The 23,523-nt window shown below is 37.7% G+C and overlaps 1 protein-coding gene across 5 annotated transcripts in view; it reads left to right on the top strand.

The window, feature by feature from the left end:
• Positions 1–23,523, top strand: part of ITPR2 (inositol 1,4,5-trisphosphate receptor type 2) — a 525,086-nt gene that overhangs the window by 295,964 nt on the left and 205,599 nt on the right. For all 5 annotated transcript variants that reach the window (XM_066264976.1, XM_066264974.1, XM_066264967.1 and 2 more), the window contains one exon: positions 4,677–4,785. In XM_066264976.1, coding sequence (XP_066121073.1) covers positions 4,677–4,785 — 109 coding nt within the window. The remainder of the gene's footprint in view (positions 1–4,676; positions 4,786–23,523) is intronic.

Genomic DNA, 23,523 nt, shown 5'->3' with positions numbered 1-23,523 from the left:
CATACTGCTATAGGAAAGAACTATTGCCTAGTGTGTATGGGCCACAACACCTAAAATATTTACTATTTGGTCCTTTAGAAAAAAAGTTTGCCGACTCAGTGTCAAGAATTAAGCTGTCAATACAGTGACTTTACATGGCTATTTAAATCAAAACTTTAAATTGATTGAAATAAAAAAAAATTGAGTTTCTCAGTCACATTAGCCATGTTTTAAGTGCTCAGTAGCCATACATTGTTAGTGGCTAATAAATTTGGCAGCACAGATGCAGAACATTTCAATTATTAAGGAAACAGTTCTATTGGACAGTGCTGGTCTAGAACCAAAAGATACAGGTCTTGAGATGATGATTTAAAATAGTTCTGAATATCAAGGTGAAGCAAGTCTGTTACAATGTCAGGAAAAGGGTATCACATTTACTTTAGTGGTTAGAAAAGAGATTTTTGTACTATTTTGATTATGTTACAGCCAGAGGTTCAGGAATGTCTGTTTTCTGCTCTAGTGCTTTTCCTGTTCCTGCCCCAACTCTGTGGGGAAGCAAAGGTTTCATCTGCAGAGATATCTGTTGAAATTAGAACCTAGTTTTATTAATAGCTATGTAAGGAGCCTTGTATTACAATGCAGTGCTCTCAGGTAGAGCTTAGTCAGAGAATAGTTTAGGTCTGGGTTTACATGGGTCTTCCAACTTTCTCAGATGAATTTAATTCTTGGAACTTGTTGACTCAAGTTGGGTCTGTTAGGGAGTGTGAAGGATATAGATCCTGCCATAGAATCTGAACTACATATCTACACAGTTACCTAGAATGAGAAAAAAGAAAATAAAGAGAGAAGATAATAGGTCAATGTGGATGCTAACCATAAGGGTATAAAGTCCGTTCAGACAGACACTTATTCCTCCCAGAGGAGGAGAATCTCAACGTTTTCAAAATGAGATGTGATGCATTTGTGAATTAAAGTGATAATTTAGGGAGGAGAGATAACCATTAATTAAAAAAATTAATTAGGAAAGACATAAAATATCAGAGTGCATCTCATATAGTAGAGGTAACATTAGTGTAAGTTTTGCCAACACACTCAAACATGTATTGATATGATGCGTTGTTTTTTAAAACTTATTTTTTCCTTAGGTCATAAGAAAAAATATTTAAAATCCATTAATCTAACTCAACCAAACATTAGAAATCTCTAGCAAGTGGTCATTCATCTTCATATATATTTGATATTTTCAAGAGGTTATTGAATTATTTTATCTAAAGATATTTTAAAGAAAATGAGAATAGCCTGAGAGAGAAAAAAATATCAAAAGGAATTTACAATGCTTACAAAAACTATTTTCATGCATTCAGATTTATCTTGTTTAAGGAAAGGAACCAATAGCAGACATTCTAGAGAGGTTTTTTTCTTGAGAGAACTTTAGAACACTTATTTTCCTGCTGGACCTGACCACATGAATATATAGCACCTTGCCCAGATTCAACATCTCTGAAAGAAAATCACTATTTCTTATCTCCTTCAGCATGACATAGATATCATTTAAAAGTACCATTACCCATCTACTAACCCAGTCTATAAATTTCAGGCGTCTATTATCTACCCTTTCTCCTCTTCTTCCACTTCCCATATGTCATGATTTGCCAAGTCTTGGCTATTGTATTTTATTATTTTTTTTATAAAAGTATAGTTGACATAATATTACCTTAGTTTCAGGTGTCCAACATAGTGATCCAACATTTATATACATTACAAAGTGATCACCATGCGCGTCTAGTAACCATTTGTCACTGTACAAAGTTATGATAATATTATTGACTATGTCCCTATGCTGTATATTACATTCCTGGCCCTCAGTATCTTAGATATTATATATAATACTGCAATGAACATATAGGGCTGCATGCATATATAGAAGCATTTGGTTTTTCTATTAAACAGGAACATCAGAAAAGCAAGTGACAAGTCAAAGAAAGTTGTTCAATTATGCAAATGAGATGCAAACTCAATATCATGATTGAGTAGCAAATTAGTGTTTCCATTTTCTTAAGATAAATGCCCAGATGTGAAATTGCTGGGTTATAAGGTTGTTTTATTTTAAATTTTTTGAGGGATCTGCATGGTATTTTCGACAGTACCTACACCAATTTACAATCCCACCAACAGTGCATGAGGGTGTCCCTTTCTCCACATCCTCAATGCTTGTAATATATTGTCTTTTTGATAATAGCCATTCTGACAGATGTGAGGTGATATCTCATAGTGGTTTTGATTTGCATTTCCCTGGTGATTAGTGATGTTGAGCACCTTTTCATGTGTCTTTGGCAATCCATATGTCTTCTTTGGAGAAATGTCTATTCACGTTTTCAATCATTTTTAAAAAATCTTATTAATCAGTTTTTTTTTCATGTTGGGTTGTATGTACTCTATATATTTCGGATATTAACCCCATGTCAAATATATTGTTTGAAAATATCTTCTACCATTCTGTAGGTTGCCTTTTTCTTTTGTTGATGTTTTTTTTTTTGCTGTGAAGACGTGGCTATTTTATTTCTGTATTGCTTCCTGTATCCTGACTTCGACACACACCCTATTCATCACTTGCCTTGTTCTTGTTTTCTACATCATCTTTCTCACTCACTGAGATACACACACACACATACACACACACACGTGTATATATATATGTATTTATTTTCATACATTGGCAGGGTCATTCAGGTCCTTTAAACCAGTGGTTCTCTATTTTTTATAGAGCAAATTCCAGACTCTTTCACATAATATTCCCAGTTCTTTTTCTTTTTTTTTGTATTTTTCTGAAGTGAGAAGCATGGAGACAGAGAGACAGACTCCTGCATGTACCCAACTGAGATCTACCCGGCATGCCTACTAGGGGGCAATGTTCTGCCCATCTTGGCTGTTTCTCTGTTACAACCGGAGCCATTCTAGCACCTGAGGCAGAGGCCATGGAGCCAGCCTCAGTGCCTGGGCCAACTTTGCTCCAATGGAGCCTTGGCTGCAGGAAGGGAAGAGAGAGGAAGAAGAGGGGGAAGGGTGGAAAAGCAGAGGCGTGCCTCTTCTGTGTGCCCTGACCGGGAATCGAACCAGAGACTTCCTCATGCGGGGCTGACGCTTTACCACTGAGCCAGTCGGCCAGGGCCCCCCAGTTCTTTCTATTCAGAACACATCTCATAGTTTTTTTTCTTTCAAGACTCTTAAGTGTCAGCTGCCAGTCAGAGTACTGGCATTTTCTGGACAGAAGGGTCAGCGTTCTGCCTTTTCCCTAGGTTCATTCTGTTCCCTTTGTAAAGATGCCTTCTCTCTCTTCACTGCTCCCTCCCAGATGAACTTGTCATAGTTAAATGGCATCTTTTCACTGAAGCCTTCTCTGTCAGCCCTAGACAACTCCCCAACATAATCTAACAATGTCTTTGTCTAGTTTATGGCGTTGCCAACACCTCTGTGAGAGCACTTTGCATGCTATGTGAGAGGCGGCCGTTCGCAACTCGTGTTATCAAGACTCTCTTCACAGTACCTCTGAGACTGCAGGTTTCCATGGGCTGTGTCATGTCACCACAGAGTGGTGCTTCAGAATGTTGGCTCTGAAGTCAGATGGACCTGGAACTATTTCCAGATGCCACCATTTAATAATTGTGTAACCAGAGCAGGTTGCTCTATCTATCTGAACTTTAGGTTTCTCATTAGTAAAATTAGACTGATAGTATAACCTTGTAGCATTGGCTTGACAAGAGGATGAATTGAGAGAATCCATGAGAAACCCTTAGACATCACTCTGACACCAGAGAAGCCACTTACTAGCCATTCTCTAGTGAAACTTCACTATTCCTACAGTAATCCTGTTATGTCACAAAAGTCAGATTTCCCTTATGTTCTGCATTATTTTGTTTTTCCAGAAAGACATATCTCACAGGGTCATCTTACAAATCAGCTTTTGAAGAGCTATATGTGCTAAACTATTAATTCTGATGATGAACAATTTACTTGATTTTAAGTTTTCAGGGTTCTATGTTACTGTTATCCTCCAACAGAACACCAGTGCAAAGCTTACTACCATAAAATTAATTAGAGTTCTACTCCAGATTATAGCAAAAATAATAAGTGGGTAGACAGACGTCTTATGTTACTTTTTTGTTGCTGTTTTGAATGTAATCACAAAAACTGCGTGCTTTTACCAAGCTCTAGTAGTGAAAAATAGCACATTATTATTATTGGAAACTGGAAAGCAACCCATTATGTGAGAGTTGCAATGTTGTATATTGCTACTTCCACTGGTAATTAATGTAATATATAATATAATAATATAATAAATAAATGTAATATACTACTGAAATTCATATTTCTGTACTAGTAAAGTTGTTTTAGTTCATATGATGGGATTAAAGATGATCAATGCTTCCTTGTTTTTCAAAGAGTATTGTGTCCCACTAAAAATATACTACCTGAAAAAATTTAGAAGCATTGAGATATACTGCCTGTGATACAAAGGATGCTTTATCTTACAAACTCTAAACTTAACTGTACTGAAAACATTTTTGAAAACAGGTATTTATCTTGTTTACTTTATAGTCTCAAATAATAGTGTGATTTATTTCCCTCTAGCATATGATGAAGTTTATAGTTTGAAGAGAAGTCCCTGTCCTATTTAAGGTTTAATGTTTTGCTTTAAGGTTGATTAATCATACAAAGAAACTAATGGAGAAAGAAGAAAAACTGTGCATTAAAATCCTTCAGACTTTACGAGAAATGCTAGAGAAGAAAGACAGCTTTGTGGAAGAGGTATTTAAAAAATTTTTTTTTAATATTTGAAAATAAAGTAAAATACTAGAATACTGTAACTAATGAATTACAGTAGGTTATTGTATAATTACTTGTATAACATATTAATGACATGTGTACTTAGATGAATTAGATAATTTGAGTTTTTTATGGTATTCATCTCATATGTCTGCTTTCAATTGAGAAATAATTAATATTAGAATGCCCCAAGTATTTGGTTTGTTTTCATTGTATTTTATTTTGAATACATTTAGTTTTCTTATATAGCTTCAGTGGACCAAACAACCGTTTTTTAACAATGAGCAACTGAGATGCATTAAGATTTTGTATCAAGTTCTGCTGCGTATTAAAATGTTCTATGCATTTTGGCATGTTGATTTTTATTGTAAATATATATTCTTGTCATTTTCTATAAATAAATTAGACAGTAAGTTTCTATTCTTAAATACATTGACTATTGCACAAATGGTTTTCAGGGGATGTTAATTTACAGATAATAATTGTCATTCTGTGATTAAAAAGGATGGCTCAGGTACTCATTAAGAGATAGCTAGCAGCATATTTAACACCCAAGATTTTACACTTAGAAATGAAACACAAACCTAGCATAGTTTTTTATGTTTGTTTTAGCTAGCTACTTTTACTATTATGTTTGGTTTCAATCAAAATTTGTACTATGTTTGTTAATAATTTTTTGATCAGTTTCTTTAAATACTATTCATCCAATATGTTTAAAATTAGAAGGATTTTATTTTATATACTAATTTATGTATATGTTATTTAATTCTAAAAAGATTGTAGTTGTAGGTTTTTCTTTCTATTTCTTTAAATGTTTCTTATAGAAAAGAAAACCAGTGAAAACTTGAATATTAACAGAAACAGCATAACTTCAAAACACTAATGTTTGATTCACTAATCAAAATGACTTTTGCTTTACAGTAGTTCTCTTCATCATTTAAACTATATTTGGAAAACAAATGATCAAAATAAAGACAGTATAATTATAGCAAATGTTTCTGTGGCATAGGACTCAGGAAAAAAAGCTTGTAAGATTGCATGTATGGTATGCTTTTTATTGCTTTATTTTTTATTTTTTGTGTGTGACAGAGACAGAGAGGGACAGATAGGGACAGACAGAAAGGAAGGAAGAGAGATGAGAGGCATCAATTCTTTGTTGTGGCACCTTAGTTGTTCATTGATTGCTTGTTCATCATATGTGCCTTGACCGGGGGCTACAGCAGAGTGAGTGACCCCTTGCTCAGGAGTGCGACCTTGAGCTGAAGCCAGTGACCATGGGGTCATGTCTATGATCCCTTGCTCAAGCCAGCAACCTCGTGCTCAAGCTGGTGAGCCCTCACTCAAACCAGATGAGTCTGTGCTCAAGCTGCGACCCCCGGGTCTCAAACCTGGGTCCGCTGCATCTCAGTCCGACACTCTGTCCACTGCGCCACCACCTGGTCAGGCTGTGGTATGCTTTTTAAAAATTGGCAGCATTCCTTAGCACTTTTTGTTATCTTTATCTTATCCTTAAACTATTGCTGTAGTTTATTTCTGACTGAAGTAGTAGATCCTAAAATAGAAAATTGGGATCAATATAAATTTTTGACAGAAGAGGAGGTTTATAACAGTTAACTTGGGCTTAACAGAAAATAAATGAAAAGCCTTCCAATTTTATGTAACAGATTATGATTGAATTACTCTAAAGAACAATAGGAAAGCAATCAAGTATGATTTGACATTGACTTGTCAAGAATATTTTAGTGTTTTTCCTAAACCACCCTGAAATAACTTATGCTGGCATCTGTGTCTCCTTCCCCTGCTGCTCTCACTAGTGTAGCCTTTTGCTATTTCTTGTCTAGAAAACCCCAGTAGTGTGGTTTCCTGAACTCTCCTTGAAGGGAGGAGGCAGAGCTTCTGTTTTCATAACAATAATGGGTATAATTCACATAAGATGTAAGTGGCACTATCAGGACATAGTCCTCAGGGAAAAAGGTGAGGAAGGCTAGCTGGGGATGTTCACTCAGCCATCTAACACAGATACGTGAGCAGCTATTAATTGCTGGTTATTGTGCTTGGGCACTGAAAGAGATGGAAGACACAGCTCGCTAAGGACCACCATGGGGTACAGTCCACATGCCGGTAGGTTCCTGTAATAGTCTGCAGAGATCCTGAGAGCATTTTGGAAACCTTCAGGGACTCTGCACTGTCTTGCAGTCCCAGCCAGACATGTCCCCTATGCTTTTCACCCACCTGTCCTCATCCATTAGCCTCTAGAAATCCATGTTATTCAGTGCGCCTGAAAAGTTCCTTGGGCTTCTCCTACACTGAACCTTGCTACTTGTGGAATCATGGATTGCTAAAATCCAAACAAGCCTCTATATACCCTTACTGTTAAATTTGTGGAGTAGCTAATGGGTAGTACTTAACCAGCTGTCCCAGCCAGTGGTGATGACGTTCTTATTAGAATTACTAAAAGACTTTGTGTCCCTCTTCTGTGATATTTCAGGCTGTTTCTGGGTATTTAGTCCAAGCTCCTTGTTCTATAAATGATGTCATTCAGACCCAGAGAAATGTATTTTTTCCAAGGTCACAAAACAAGTGGCAGAACAGGGATTAAATTGAAACTCCTTCTGTGTCTGATTTTATTTATTGGATCACAGCCAACTTTTAAAAATGTTGTATTACTATTAAGAATGATTAGTATATTTTGTCCAGCATGGTTTGGGGACCAATTTTTAGTCATAGGCAGACAGAATATGAGATAGAGTATAACATACAAAATGAATAAAAGTTTAGAAAGTGTCTAGGAAAATATTAAAGAATGTGGAAATGTAGTATTTAACTAAGAAGGGAAGAACCTGAATGGGACTGACTTACATTATCATTCCTTAATTTCCATGTCTCCTTAAGAACAGAATAAGGAAAAATGCGTAGCTGAAAGAATTCTAGATTTTAGATAACTTTTTAATTTTAAGTGTTTTGGAATGAGAAGCCTTTCTACCAGTAGAAGCAGAACACTTTACTTTCCCAAGAACATTTTAAAGGCATGCATTATTAGATCTAGATTGATTCAAATACCTATCCTGGGAAACATGCAAGACTAGGTGATTTCTGTGTGCTGTTTGTTGGCTCTTTCTAAACAGTTGGTGCCCAGTTATCTGTGTTAGTGAAGGGAGCTATGATGGTTTCAACAGTCTGGGTGACAGGGTGCTGGGTGACAGATTCAGAAACTGATCAAAGCTATTATTTTATAGCCCTTGTACTCTCAGAAAAAGCCCAGAATATCAGAAGTGGGATAAAGAATGGCTGTATTTTTATGGTTGTATTAGATTCCTATACCAAAAACTTAGCAGTTTAAAACCACAGAAATTTAGCTCTGACTGGGTAGCTCAGTTAGTTAGAGCTCTGTCCCAATGTGCCGAGGTTGCGGGTTTGATCCCCAATCAGGGCACCTACAAGAATCACTCAATGAATGCATGAATGAGTGGAACAACAAATTGGTGTTTCTCTGTTTCTATCTCTCAAAAAAAAAAACAACCCAAACCAAACATACAAATTTATTATCTTATAGTTTCAGAGTTCAAAACTGAAAAAATCAAGGTGTTGGCAGAGTGCATTCTTTCTGGATGTTTTAGAGGAGAATTCATTTCTCTGCCTTTTCTACCTTCTAGAAGCTGCCTACATTTCTTGGTTTGTGACTCCATCTTCCATCTGCAAAACTGGCCGAGTAGCATATTCCAGTCTCTCTCTCTGTCTCTTTCTCTCTCTCTTTCTCATGCGCGTGCGTGCGCGCACACACACACACACACTGTCACTTCTCCTTTCCTTACTCTGACCCTCTTGCTTCCCTCTTACAAGGACACTGTGAGTATATTGAACCCAACTGAATAATCTAATATAATCGTCCCATTTCAAGATCCTTAATTTAATCACCAGCTAAGCCCCTTTTGCTATGTAAGGTGACATATTCCAGTTCTAGTGGTGAGGGCGTCAGTATCTTTGGTCAGGCAGTTATCCATTCTGTCACTTACCCAATCTGTTGCTATGACATGTAGCATATAGAGAGTTTACCTATGGCTGATTAAATGCTATGTAGGGCAGTTTAAGTGTGAATGAATATTTTAAAATGCTTTTAATTTATTGCACTTGGCTGTTTTCAAAGTATTTTTAATATTTTACTATTTTTCAACAAGCATTCTAAGAAGCATATAGAGCAGGTGGTGTTGTCTCCACATGTGTAGCGTGGAGAGACTCGGGGAAAATGAATTGCATTAAATCACATAGGTTATCTAATACCTGGTTGTGTAATACCTAACCAGCTAGATTTTCACTCTCTGTGTAGTGGAGCATTCCCAAGAGATTTCTCAGAATTAAATCAAAACAAAAAACTTATACCAGGGTTTTTCACATTAGCTATCTTAATATTACATTAAAGACTCCATTTATTTAAATTTAAATGTCACCTTAGAAGAAAATCTCATTTTCCTTTGTATTTTAGTCTCCATACCAGAAGTAGTGTGCATGTGTGTGTGTGTGTAGTTGATAAAAATTTAAAAATAGAGCGATGAAACATAAACTTGCTTCACAGTTCAACCAGGTGCCCTTTAAAGCAATTTCCACCTTTGATATCCCAGTTTTCTCTTTTCATTAGCCTTCTCTCTCTGATATCTGAAGGAAAATCATCATTTAACCGTATTTTATATGATAGTTGTTTTATAAAAATTTATAATTCATGATACCTTTGATTACAGATCCTAAATTAATTTTACTTTATATTTTTTCTTGTTTTATGTTTAAGTTTGTGCCAAAGGTTGAGAGAGAAGAGGATGGGCAATATCTTGAAAATTCTCAGTAGAGTAATATAAGCAAAGGAAAATGTAATTTTCTGTTGTATCTGTATTGGGAGATCGTCTAGTGATTATAATATATGTACTACATGTTATTATGTTATAATACTTATTTTTATTGAAGGGTAAACCATGAAAATTGTACATAAAAAATCTTTAAGGGGGATAGTTACCTGAGTTTTATAAAAATTCCATGTAAGTATTATTTGCTTAGTTGATTCTGATAGAAAAACAAAAAGTTACAAGAAATACAACTCTAACAACCTCAGAGCTCAGTATTCCTTTGGGATGGGCCATATTTGAAAGACTTTTTAAAGATAACAGCAGGTATATTTATTTGCACTTAAAAATATGTACATTGGGAAATTGAGGAGGTAAAGAGAAGACAAGGAATGTTTTAAAACGTCTTTAGGGCAGTATGATTTCTAATATTCTCAATTCTTAGATCCATTTTTGTTTTACTCTGATTTCCATGACCTTTGTACAGGAAACACCTGCTAGGATATGTGCTGGAGAACCAAGTAGCTGAATGACAGCATCGTACCTTTGTTTTGTGGATATAAATGTATTTTAGGTCCAGATCTGACTAAGGGTTTACTGAGGGTGGTAATGGAGATAAAGAAAAGCTGTGTGGATTGAATAGAGGTATGCTGATGGAGGGGGCCAAGAACTAGAAGGACTGTGGTCAGAAAATTGGTATAGTTTTAAGGATTTGGTAGGAGGGTCAATCTTCTTCATCTTATACTCTTTAGTATACATTTTCATTAATATTTATAGAACATTGCAAAAGATTTCTCAATAAAAGAGAGAAACATATATAAATCATAGACAGTAAAGATGTCTGTAACCTCTGATCCTAAATATATAAAATTTGTAGCTTCTGTACTTTAGAATTGGAAAAGATGAGTACTGGAAATATTCACTGATAGCTCATAGAACTATAAATTTAAAGTCACTTTCCTTACATTGTAGTCAAAGAAGTTGACCTACTTCGAATGCCAATTATAATTTTCCCTGCAAATATATTCCTATCTACGCTTATGTTATACTGACATACATATAATCCACAAAATAACAAATGTGTTAGTCAAGTTCAGTATGTTTAAAATGTTCAGGTTTGAACTGTTCTCAGAATTCTATTGCAGAGAGATCTACATTAAAAAACAACAACAAAACCCTGTATAATAGCAATGGTGAGGTTTTTAAGTACTGGTTTTTATAAAGTAATAATAGCTAGCATTTCTTGGGAGCTGACGCTGTATTGGATACAATTCCTGATCCTTTTTATGTATTATCTTATTTCATCTCTGACCCTATGTTACAGGAAGTATTATCATTTCCCTTTAAAAAATTTTTTTTTATTTAGTGAGAAAAGGGAAGGCAGAGACAAGACTCCCGCATGCACCCCTACTGGGATTCATGTGGCAAACCCACTAGGGGCGATGCTCTGCCCATCTGGGGCACTGCTCTGTTGCTCAGCAACTGAGCTTTTCTTAGTGCCTAAGAGGAGGCTGTGGAGCCATCCTCAGCACCTGGGGCCAACTTGCTTCTATCGAGCCATGACTGTAGGAGGGGGAGAGAGAGAGAAAAGCAAGAGGGGGAGGTGTGGAGGAGCAAATGAGCACTTCTTCTTTGAGCCCTGACTGGGAATCAAACCCGGGACATCCACACACTGGGCTGACACTCTACCACTGAGCCAACTGGCCAGGGCTATCATCATGCTTTTACTGTGAGGAAACTGAGGTGTAGAATTTAAGGTCACACATCTAGTAGGTGGAAGAGAGCTGTATTCTAACCCAAACATTTATGTCCCTGAGCTCACCTTTTAAACTAGCATGGTAGGGTCAAACAGGTCATATGACTTATAATCACAATTCTTCTTTTTTCTCATATATTTAACTAAATAAAATGAAAGGTTTTTAAATTTACTTTTCCAGACCTACACATTAATATTAGAGCTCCCCAAGCCCCAAACTATGATCATGGTCTGTGCTGTTAGTGGCCTGAATATTAGATATGGAAGTTCTAAACAACACTTTATAAGATGACCATTATAGTTAGCCCCTTATGGAAATGTGGCATTCAACAAACCACATAACATTTCATTGAGAGCTGTGATCTTTGCAAATGCCCAGGTGGGATAGGTGGTATTTACACACAGAACAGTGCTGGCAGGCAGTGGCTTCTGGATCTGAAAGCTGGTATCTGGAGTGATGAGGAGTTGAGCTCTTTAAGAAATGATGCCTTGAGTTATTTTAAAGATATCTCTCATCCTTTTTTTTTTTTTAACTATAATTTACTGCCCGCGAACTTTACAAGAATTTATTCTTTTCCTTTCCAGGAAAAAAAAATCATTTTAACTAATCTTTTATTGCTGATTTTGAGGAGCAGCAAAAGGAGTAAGTCAGAATTATACCAAGAAACTTAACTTCTATATCAATTATGCAGACTTGTCAGTCCCAGCAGGGATTGCATTGTTGTGAATTTGTAAACTGTGTCAAGCTCCTCTTCCTCCTGGTATCTTGCAGAATCATTCATCTTCCATAGATACACTCATTTCATTTTCTAGGAGGCAAATAAACAGATTTAAGTAGAATTGGTACACAGAGTTCACTGTAGCTAAGAATTTGATAATAACGGTTTTGCTAAGGGAAACTAACTTTCGGTTTTAACATCAGTTGCATTTTATAAAAGTTCTTATTAAATATATATTAGAAGTGAGTGCAGTTTTTTTGTAATGATCTATTGTTTTAAATTGGATACAGTAAGTGATATTGCAAATATGTTGTACCATCTTAATTCTTCCTATATGGTACTGTGTGTGCATGTGTGTGTATTTTGTTTTAACTAGATAACTAAGTGGTTGGAAGTATGAAAAATGTTGATGTCTCCTTACAATAAGAGATCTATTTTAGAACATGTATATTCTTCCATCGTGGAATTTTTATTTTATATTTTCATCTGAGCGGCAGGACTTTGACCATTAAAGGTGTGTTCAAAAGCAACAATGGCTTTTAGAAGTATACTCCTCACTTGCAGGGCTGGCTTGGTCATTTGTTAGGCTGTAAAAGTGATAAGTTTACCATATTTATTAAAGTCATTGTAACCTCATCATTACAAAATCTTGTAAAGCTCTTAATTACATGTTGCCTTTACTTTTCCATTTTAAATTATCATAGTGTTATTGCTTCACTGTTTGGAGACACTCCATGATTCTGAAAAAACCAATGACTAAAAGGTCATGATGAAAATAGCACCAAGACTCAAAATTTAGCCAACCAGTTAATGCCTTTAATAAGTAGAAGACATTTGGTAGTTAATGATTATAGGTGAAAATGATATATGATTAGAAAATTAACTTAGCATTAAAAAATAGAAAATAACAAAGAGTAAAGAAACAATATTAAAAGTAATAACTATTAAACTGTCATATTATTTTCATCTAAATCTAAAAATCTTTCAGGAAGCATTCCATGTTAAGTTTCTTTTAACTTTGTATTATATGAGTTTGTAATCATTTCAGCACTTATAAAATTGTATGTCTTATTAGTGCAGGCATTTTAACACCGTATCTTTTGAAGGTTTTCTTTGGTGTTTTTTGATATAAATTAGAAACTGACTGAGGACAAGTCTGATGCACAAGGTGAAGCAATGCACAGAGGCCCTCAGTGCTGAGACGCCATGAGGTTGTAGTTCTGTTTTTCTCCAATTGCAGCTCACACATCAGTGTTGTACTGCTGAGAACAGAGAATAGAGATCTTTTTCACTGCAGTGTTCCCTGTGACTGTCTTTGTACTTTGCACACAGTTGTTGCTCAATAAATGCTTGTTGACTGATTTACACAGTAGGAATAAAAGTTGTCAAATGTCTACAGTACAACACATTGACCATCTCTAATCATATCCAAGAAATAGATTCTAGAAGTATTACTTCATGTTGACCATCTCTAATCATATCCAAGAAATAGATTCTAGAAGTATCACTTCATGTTGACCATCTCTAATCATATCCAAGAAATAGATTCTAGAAGTATTACTTCATGTTGACCATCTCTAATCATATCCAAGAAATAGATTCTAGAAGTATCACTTCATGTTGGCCATCTCTAATCATATCCAAGAAATAGATTCTAGAAGTATTACTTCATGTTGACCATCTCTAATCATATCCAAGAAATAGATTCTAGAAGTATCACTTCATGTTGACCATCTCTAGTCATATCCAAGAAATAGATTCTAGAAGTATCACTTCATGTTCTACTTTGCATTTCTTTGTAACTCAGGGAAAGGCAGGTTTCTTGCTGATTGACACACCTGACAGGTGGGGCCAGCAGCAGAGAGAGCTGCAGCAGGGAGCAGGCAGAGGAAGTTGTCTTGCAGAAAGCGCCACATCCATAGGCTGTGCAGACTTTGCTTGCTGTCTGGCTTGGAAATCAAAAAGGGAAAGACATGGGGGTATCCCAGACATCGTAGCAATGGGAACTCAGCCAGGAGAGGCTGGAACAAAGGAAGGATGATCCAATGTGAAGGCAAATAGATGGAAAGAAGGCTCCAACCACAGGGCTTCTCTTCCAGGAAGGGACTCTTCCCTGAAAAGGACAAGCAGAAGCTCAGGCCACAAAAAAAGTAGGAAAAGCCCACGTTAAAAGTAGGCAAACATGGGAGTGACCAGGGCCCTGGAGAGAGGCTAAGATCCAGTCATCTGAACTGGGAAACTAAGTGTGTCTGACTTAACTGGAGTAACTAGCTGCAGAGTCCACCAGCTAGTGACATCAGCAGCAGCAGGACCTCCTGGCACAGGACGAAGCCGGTGTCTGCAGCTGCTCTGTACTGTTAACATTGTAAGGAAGAAAGGGGGACAAAGGTTGTAAAGCAGGTAGGGCCTGAAGCATTTCACTGTTTCTATCAGATACATTCATCTCTGGACTATGATTCAGACAAGTCTTCAAAGAGGAGGTACACAGCCTTGTATATGAGGCCCTGAAGCCACGTTACTATTGTCGTTTAACTATTGTTGAATGCACCTCTAGTGAAGCTATTTGCAAAGCAAACAATGTATGTGTGTGCGCATGCATGCTCACACACACTTGAATTCTTACAGTAACCTTCTGAGGAGATGGGTTTTTTGTCTCCATTTTATAGATAAGAAGACTGAACACCCTCCCCCTGCCCCTCCAAAACAAGAAGACTGAGGCCCACAGGCTAAAATGATCTAGGAATCACACAATTCTTAATTGGCAAAGAAAGGATATGAATCAAACTTTTCTGCTCTACTGTGTCTATGATGCTTCTCCACATGGTACAGAATTAAGTAATGCTGGGGAAAAGGAATGATCATTTAAATTTGATTTTACCTTTTAGAACCACCTCTTTCAGATTATTGCTTCTTTTACTGCCTCTAGAAAGCTCAAGGTTCAAGACATCTTTATAAAATAAAAATAAAAAGGGAAATGTATTCTCATCCACTTTCAGTTATCTACATGCTCTGGATAATGGTTACACTCTACAGCAGTGGTCCCCAACCCCCGGGCCGCGGACTGGTACCGGTCTGTGGGCCATTTGGTACTGGTCCACAGAGAAAGAATAAATAACTTATATTATTTCTGTTTTATTTATATTTAAGTCTGAACGATGTTTTATTTTTAAAAAATGACCAGATTCCCTCTGTTACATCTGTCTAATACTCACTCTTGATGCTTGTCTCGGTCACGTGATACATTTATCCGTCCCAACCTAAAGGCCGGTCTGTGAAAATATTTTCTTACATTAAACCGGTCCATGGCCCAGAAAAGGTTGGGACCACTGCTCTACAGGGTTTACTACTCATAAAAGCCAGGTGCCTGTGTAAATGCTTTACAACCTAAATTCACTTAACCCTCATAGCAAAACAGAAAGGTTACAGAACTTGCTTAAGATCACACTGTAAAAAAGAAAGAAAAAAACCCCCAAAATGGTACAGCCAGCATGAAAAAACTTGGTCTGTCTGTCTCCAGAGCCGTGTTTCTGATCACTGCAGGAGTCTGTCTTTTGTGATGTTCTCATATCAGCTTACAGAGCTGTAGGAATGGCACCCATGGCTGTCACAGGAAAATGATCTTCTTGTTTACAATAACATAAACCACCTGAAGATTTATCTTCTTGTGTTTAATGATTTAGAACATCTACCATTTACTGATTTCTTCAGAGTTGGCTTGGTTTCTGCACATTTCATCTGGTGCTTGAAAACCTCCAGCGATTTTTGTAGAAATCTTAGTTACAACAAAACAACATGTAACATTTTGAATATTTGCAGATTGCTCAGTGCAGTGGTTGCATTTATCTTTCTTCAGGTGATCCTAGCCTTTGGACGAGTTTTTAATTAAAACCCAAATTATAGACTACAGTACTCCCATCCAAGTACCAACCAGGCCCGACCCTGCTTAGCTTCCGAGATCAGACGAGATCGGGCGCATTCAGGGTGGTATGGCCGTAGACAACTACAGTACTCCTACACTGATGGAATGGGGAAAACAAATGTGACGTGTTAAAGAACACAGCAGCTTGGTGTAATGCGCTGGTGGTACAAAACTAAGCAAGGGCATGTGGGCAATGAAAATAAGATCAAATGCTTATATTGAATATCACAGAGATGGCATAATGTTGACGATACCAACTCAGAGATGTGCAGTTATACATCCCAGGTGTAAGCTGATTTCATTTTCTTTCAAAATGTCAAAGTAACAATAATCAGGGAAGTGCTTTCCCAGAAGGTAAGTGGTAGCCAGCAATAATCTCACACTTGGGCGTACCTTTGAGAAGGATACTTGCATTAGGCTTCTCACCATCAACCACCATGGTGCACACCGTTGTTTATTTATTTAGTCCTTCTACAAGTAGGCTGCACCATATGCAAAATTGGCTAAGAGTCCATACCCCATGGCAGAGTTAGACAAGACCTCGGGCTCCTAGGCCAATCACCCACTCTCTTGGAAGAGAATGTCGGTATCAGTTCCACCATGTTTTTACCTTTCACTGTAATAAGTATAAACACTGACTACTCCCTCCACCCCAGCTCCACTGTCATCTCCATGACATTGCCTGTTTCCTTGCTCTGACCCAGTCATCTCTCCTCCTCTGTCTCCCAGACTCTTTCTCTCCTGCTCTGTCCGACTCAGCAGACATTCCTGTGTCCTTACTGTCTTCTCTAAATTCCCTCCATCTTCTTGCTTAAAGGAAGACTCACTGTCCTCGGGGCAGCCCCTCTTCTCAGTAGCTCTGTCAAGTGGAGTTCTCTCTCATCCACCTTGTGAAGAGGCTTTGTGTCCCTATTGCTTCTCATTGTCACTTACAGACTGATTCCTCTGGCCTTTTAAAGAATCCTCAGCTTTCCCTGACCTGCAAGTTCAGCTGGTTAGAGTGTCATTCTGATACACCAAGATTGTGGATTCCTTCCCTGGTCAGGGCACAGACAAGAGTCCACCGATGATGGCATGAATAGGTAGAACAATGAATCAGTGTTTCTCTCTCTGTTTCTCCCTTTCTCTTTCTCTAAATATCAATCAATAAAAAAAAGAATCCTTAGCTCCTTTGAGGATAATTAAGTCCCTCTGACTACATCATCCTAACATCTGCCAACATCCTCGTCACTCCCTCTCATCCACTTAGGACTTTGGAACCTGGCTCACATTCTGTGTCTGGGCCGCCAGACCAGCCATCATCAGGTGTGATTTTAATCCACATGGGCTGTGTATCCAACACTGGCCTCTCAGGTCCTGGTCCGCTGCATCTGCACTGACCTTCATCCCTCCACATCCATCACCTACTTTTTCAGTAACACCTAGAAAGTTTTCAAAACCAGGGACTGCTTCTTCATAATAGCTAATCCAGGCTTCCACTGGCTGGCCTTTACTCTTTCCCATTCAGCTCACTTGTTCAGTTACCCCAATAGTGACTGTCCTCTGACCTAATCAGAACCACCGACTCCTCTCATTTCCCAGTTGCTCAGCTTGCTCCCTTGCTTTGCTTATTAACTCGAGATTTTATAGTCACAAACCCAACTGTTGAACAGCTGTTTAAGACGGAGCCTAACAAACAGCGCTAACAAAACAGCATGGGAGAGGGGAGGGGGGGAGCTCCTTATGAGAGAATTGGAGTATTGTTGCCAAAAGATGGGAGAAAGGATGCCAGGCAGGCCAAAACAAACAATGACCCATCCAATTTCTTTTGTAATTTCTTCTTCTGGACAGATTGAGTTATTTAGGTTATTTAAGTTATTTGGCAGATTTTCTATTCAAGTTCTACTTAACTGTACACCACCACTTCTTTCCAAATGGAACCAGGAATCTTGGCTCACAGTTCCCTTTACAGAAAAGCGCCTACTTCACTGTGTACACAGGCACTGTGTGTTCTCCAAAATTGAAATAGCTGAGGATATCTTTTCTCAAGGGTGAGAGAACATATGGACGAGAGTATGTTGCTTCTCAGTCTGTGGCCTTTGACAAGGCATCTGCTGCAACATTTTTTGTTCTTGGATCATGACTGTTGTTTGCCAATTGTTTTCATGAATATTAATCTTCGAAATCTTGACTGACATGAAAGTTGTTCTTTTTTGGATTCTTTTCATCTTTATGTGCACCATCTTTAAATAATTGTCTCATAACACACAAGATTTTTCTTATGAAAAATTCCTATTTTAAGAGTGGGACTAAAGTTTCTAATTCAAAAACTCATGAGCTGTTTTGCATTTCAATCCTCTCCCCCTTTTCCTTTTGTTAACTAAAAGTATTGCCATTGGAATAGTGGTTCTGCATTAATTTTGCAAAAAGAAGTCTTGAAAGTACCTCAGGAGGACATTTCAGCTGAATTTTTTCATGTACTCGATTGATTTAGTCCCAGAGAGCAAGGTAACTATCCCTTCTTAGTCTGAAAGTAAACTTTAGACCCGAAGCACGGTTTCGAACTGGACTTCGAATACCCTATACAGTATGTTCACTAATGGCATTTGACACACGGTAATATCTAATCATACCTATGCATGAGTAGATAATTGAGAATTCTGCAGCAGTGAGACAGTGAGCACATCTCCCACTGAAGGGTGCTGCTTAATGACTCTTGATAGAGCTTTGCCTGACGGTGTGGCGTCTACCATGCTGTAATTGGCACATACAAAGCATTGTAAGTGCTATCGGCAGCTTTGGGGTTAGCTCCCGATTTATTTTACTACTCTGTCTAGGGATTGGTAGTTAAACACATTTTAAATTGTTTCAGTGATTGTTGAATTAATAAAACAATTTTTAACATGAAGAATAAGATGCACTTTATATAGAAACTTGATCTTAAGGCCTGTTAGCAAACGTCATCTGTGTGTGAGGCTAGGGATGGCAAACACAGCAGGTGGCTAATTTTGAAGGAAGCTTATTTGATCAGAATGCCACAGGATCTTCTCTTCCTTCGTCAACTACCAGTTCAACATTGAACTTAATCTATTTTTTTTTACAGGGACAGAGAGAGAGTCAGAGAGAGGAATAGGGACAGACAGACAGGAACGGAGAGAGATGAGAAGCATCAATTATCAGTTTTTGATTATGACACCTTAGTTGTTCATTGATTGCTTTCTCATATGTGCCTTGACCACAGGTCTTCAGCAGACCGAGTAACCCCTTGCTTGAGCCAGTGACCTTGGGTCCAAGCTGGTGAGCTTTTTTGTTTTTTTTCTCAAACCAGATGAGCCCGTGCTCAAGCTGGAGACCTCAGGGTCTCGAACCTGGGTCCTCCGCATCCCAGTATGACGCTCTATCCACTGTGCCACTGCCTGGTCAGGCAAACTAAATCTATTTTTAAAAAATAGATTACAAGCTTTCAGTATAAGATCTTGAAAGCGATTCTTTCTTTTCAGGATTTCATAAGCGGTTTGTGTTTTCATTTTTTTTAAAAGCCAGACTACTCTATTATTAAAGGAGAATTTATCAATAGGAAAATATGACAACTCACTGATGAATGATGAAATGGTTATTTCTTCAACTCTCTCTAAAATCATGTAAAAATAATATTGGGAGTTGAAAAAAGTCTTCTATTTTGCTATCTCTAAGGGCTGTGTCATGGGTTGGGAACACACCTCAGAGTTCAGATCAAGCTGTTTCCTTGGGGGTCTCTTGGCCAGAGCCGGCTCTGCACGCATCTGCCGTTTTCTGAGAGTAAAATGAGATTCACATGTTTGCATACCATCTTACTCATTCCTGCCAGGGATGCTTTCTGGAAAGAGCATACTGAGTATGCTCTGCTGTGCCTCTAGTTTAGGAAGGGAGGAAAGTCTCACAAAAATTGGAACTATTCCAGAATTTGGCCAGAAGCTGAGGAGTGACGGGAGGGACATCCAAGGAGGCCTCTGTAGCACCTAGTGTTTCCACGTGTGAGGAGGACGGATGTGTTGAATAGTGTTCATCTGGGTCAGGGATTAAGCACAAGAGGGACATTATAGGGAGAAAGCCTGGCCTCACTTGTGCAGTTTTAGTCGATGACCAACATCTACTGAGGACCTGCCCTACGTGGTGTCACCTGCTGTGATCAAGTACAAAGGAATGAAATACCACCTGTGTTAGTTTCCTGATGCTGCCAGTACAAAATACCACAGCCTGGTAAACAACAGAAACTTAGTTGTTCACAGTTCTCGAGGCTCGATATTCAAGATCAAGGTGTTGGCCGGATTGATTCCTTCTGAGGGTTGTAGGGGAGGGATCTGTTCCAGAACTCTCTCGTTGGCTTGTAGATGGCCACCTTCTCTCTGTCTTCACATGCTCGTCCCTCTGTTCATGTGTCTGTGTCCAAATTGCCTCTCCATGTGCGGACACCAGTCATACTGGATTAGGGCCCACCCTAATGGTCTTGCTTCAATTACCTATTTAAAGACATTATCCCTAAATATGGTTCTATGATGAGGTAATGGGGGTTAGGACTTAAACCTATGAATCTTGGGTGATGTGATCCAGCACGTACTAACAGCACCGTCTGAAATCTCCTGGTCTTTGAGACATGCACAAATGTTTAACGTGTGTGCCTCTTCTGTGCTCACTCTGTGGAGGGCAGCCAGAATGCACCGAGCAGATTGCTGGCATCCACAAACAGATTTAAGAAGTTGCTTCTAGACATTATGATGTAAATCAGTCTAAATCAACAAAGAGACACAGAAAAGGCATTTGGCTTTCCTCTTGTTTCATGTCTTCATTGAATGTTGAAAGAAAACAGATGATTAGTGGAAGAACCCCAGTAACACTGAAAAGCATATGGAGTCACGCTTGAGCATAGAATTTGAAATATTATCTAGTTCCAATGGGTTCTGAAAACACAAGACGAGAGACTTTAAAAAATTTGACAGAATTATAATGATTGTGATATTCCTTAGCCTTGGACTGACTCTCGAAACCACACTTCAGTTTTCTTCTGGGGCACTTTACCATTTCTGCGCAGTCACAAGAATTAAGAAATTTCACGTTTGGTCTCAAGAGTTTCTGTATTTGCCACAAATTAAATTGAATGATTATTCTGGAATACCATTTCAGCAATTTAGCATTCTGGTTCTGTCATAGCCAAATATACACTTATGTTCTTCATGGAGAAATGTACCTATTCTGGAGGTGTGCTTTATTACTGTCTACAAGTATTTGTGAGCCACACAGTTTTATATTTTATTTTGATAAGTGGCAAGTTACTTTTTTTATCTACAAAGAAGTAAAATTAATTTTAAAAAACATAATACAAATTTTAAAAAACATAACACTGCTTGTAGTCCATGATAATGGCCTAGCCTCAGTTTTCCACTTTTTGAACCTACATGTGGGAGCTAACAGTGAAGCGATATGTTTTCATTATTTTAAGAAAGACATTGAGTTGAGTGGTTGTGTTAACTTTTGTAAATATTCTGGGTTGGAGAATGTTTCGCTGATAATAGAGTTATTTTCTTTTCTTAGGTGTAAAGTCTTTTTACCTCTTGCGTATTTTAAACTGGCTCTCTCATACCAACAAAAGTAGGAAAAGCAGGATCAGAAAAATAGACTTGAAGATACATTCACAGAGTAATTCCTTCTGTCCTCAATGAATGACTATTTGCATAGCAAATTATGATTATTAATCATTGTAATTTTGATTATGGTATAATCTCTCCCAGGCGATTCTAAATGTTTGGTCCCTTCACTAACTGCATGGGGAAAGGAAGTTCTCCTGGATCAGTCAGTTACACAGTTACAGATATTGGTAAATGCAATAAGCAGGAGGCACAGACACATGGTAGCGGAGACTCAAAGGTGTTAGTGAGAAAATGCTACATGTTAAAAATGAGTCTGAGGTACATTATTCTGGAAGTTAGAGAGGTGGTCTGAGCTATACAAGAATAACAATCATCAAAGCATTGCTATAGGCATACTGCAAAACAAGGAGGAGTGATAATGTCCAGGACTGTTCTTAAAAAACCAGTATTTATATCTGTCTTCTGTCAAATTATCTGTAAGTTTAGCTTTTTGCTCCAGTTTAATACATACAACCAGTGTGTGGTAAATGAATGGTTAAAATTAGATTACTGACTTTAAAGTGAAAATCTTTTTTTCTGACATTATTGTCAACTGCTGTTATTTTCAGTACATTTATTGGAATGTCGTACACACATAATGCTGTAGTGTGTTACGTTTGTTCTACACTTCACATTTGCCTCAGATATGTCAGTGTGCAGAACACAATGAGGTGCATTAGGAAGGGTTCATGAATATTTATGGTGATCCGAGAGAACTCGCCACAGAAATTAACATGCTGGTTCCCAGTCATCTCTTTTATCTTACTCTTAAGAGTATTTAAGATAAAAACAATTTACTGTAATTGATTTATTTTACCAAATATGCTAAGTATTCAGAGGCTATATTCAAACCTAAAATGTTAAAAGTTCATCACTAAAGGTGAGTTTATATTTTTTTTTTATTTATTCATTTTAGAGAGGAGAGATAGTGAGAGAGAGAAAGAGAGAGAGAGAGAGAGAGAGAGAGAGAATGAAGGGGGGGGGAGCAGGAAGCATCAACTCCCATATGTGCCTTGACCAGACAAGTGCAGGGTTTCAAACCGGCGACCCCAACATTCCAGGTCGACGCTCTATCCACTGCGCCACCACAGGTCAGGCCAAGATGAGTTTAAATTAAATCATAAAATGATTTACTCTAAAGAGTTTAATTTTTAGCTTCTTTGCTGAATATAATTTTTAATGATTTAATATTTGTAAATTAGATAACATGCGTTAAGAGCACCTAATAAGAAAAATAAAATAGTTCTGGAGAAGTATTTTTTTCCCCTCTGAACTTTTTGCTCCAATCCTGTGTGTTTGACAAAGTTATATATATGCCTGTGGGCTTTCTACACAGACTGTATTCACACCGTTTAAGAACCTGATAGGGAAGAATTTAAGGCTGAGACTGACCTCAGGGAATACTAGCCCAGGCATACTTCCTGAACTTGCTAGTGGAAAGTAGGAGAGGCTGTGTGGTGACTATGGCTGTGCGGTGATTATGGCTGTGCGGATTCCCCTTGTTCGTCGCCCCTGTGGGAGGGTCCAAGAATAGCAGAGTCCTTCCACATTTACTCCTGGACAATCAGAGAAAAGAACAAAAGCATGATCCTCAGAATAGCATCAGAAGATTATTAATGATGGCAACACAGAAATGAAGTTTTCGTGATGTAAACATGGACACAAGAGAATGACTCAGATAATTTCAAGTATTCTGTGGCCTCTTGACTCTTTCTTTGAGGACTTCAGATCTACAAAATTTTAGAACAAATGATTGGGATCTTAGCTGGTTTTCTGACCCCAGATGAATGAACGAGGAAGTGAAATATCTATAGATTCTTGACCATATACAACTTTATTAAAAATGAACTTAATC

This window comes from Saccopteryx bilineata, chromosome 1, assembly GCF_036850765.1.
Source record: "Saccopteryx bilineata isolate mSacBil1 chromosome 1, mSacBil1_pri_phased_curated, whole genome shotgun sequence".
Lineage (NCBI taxonomy): Eukaryota > Metazoa > Chordata > Mammalia > Chiroptera > Emballonuridae > Saccopteryx > Saccopteryx bilineata.
This window is presented reverse-complemented; position numbering and strand designations above follow the sequence as displayed.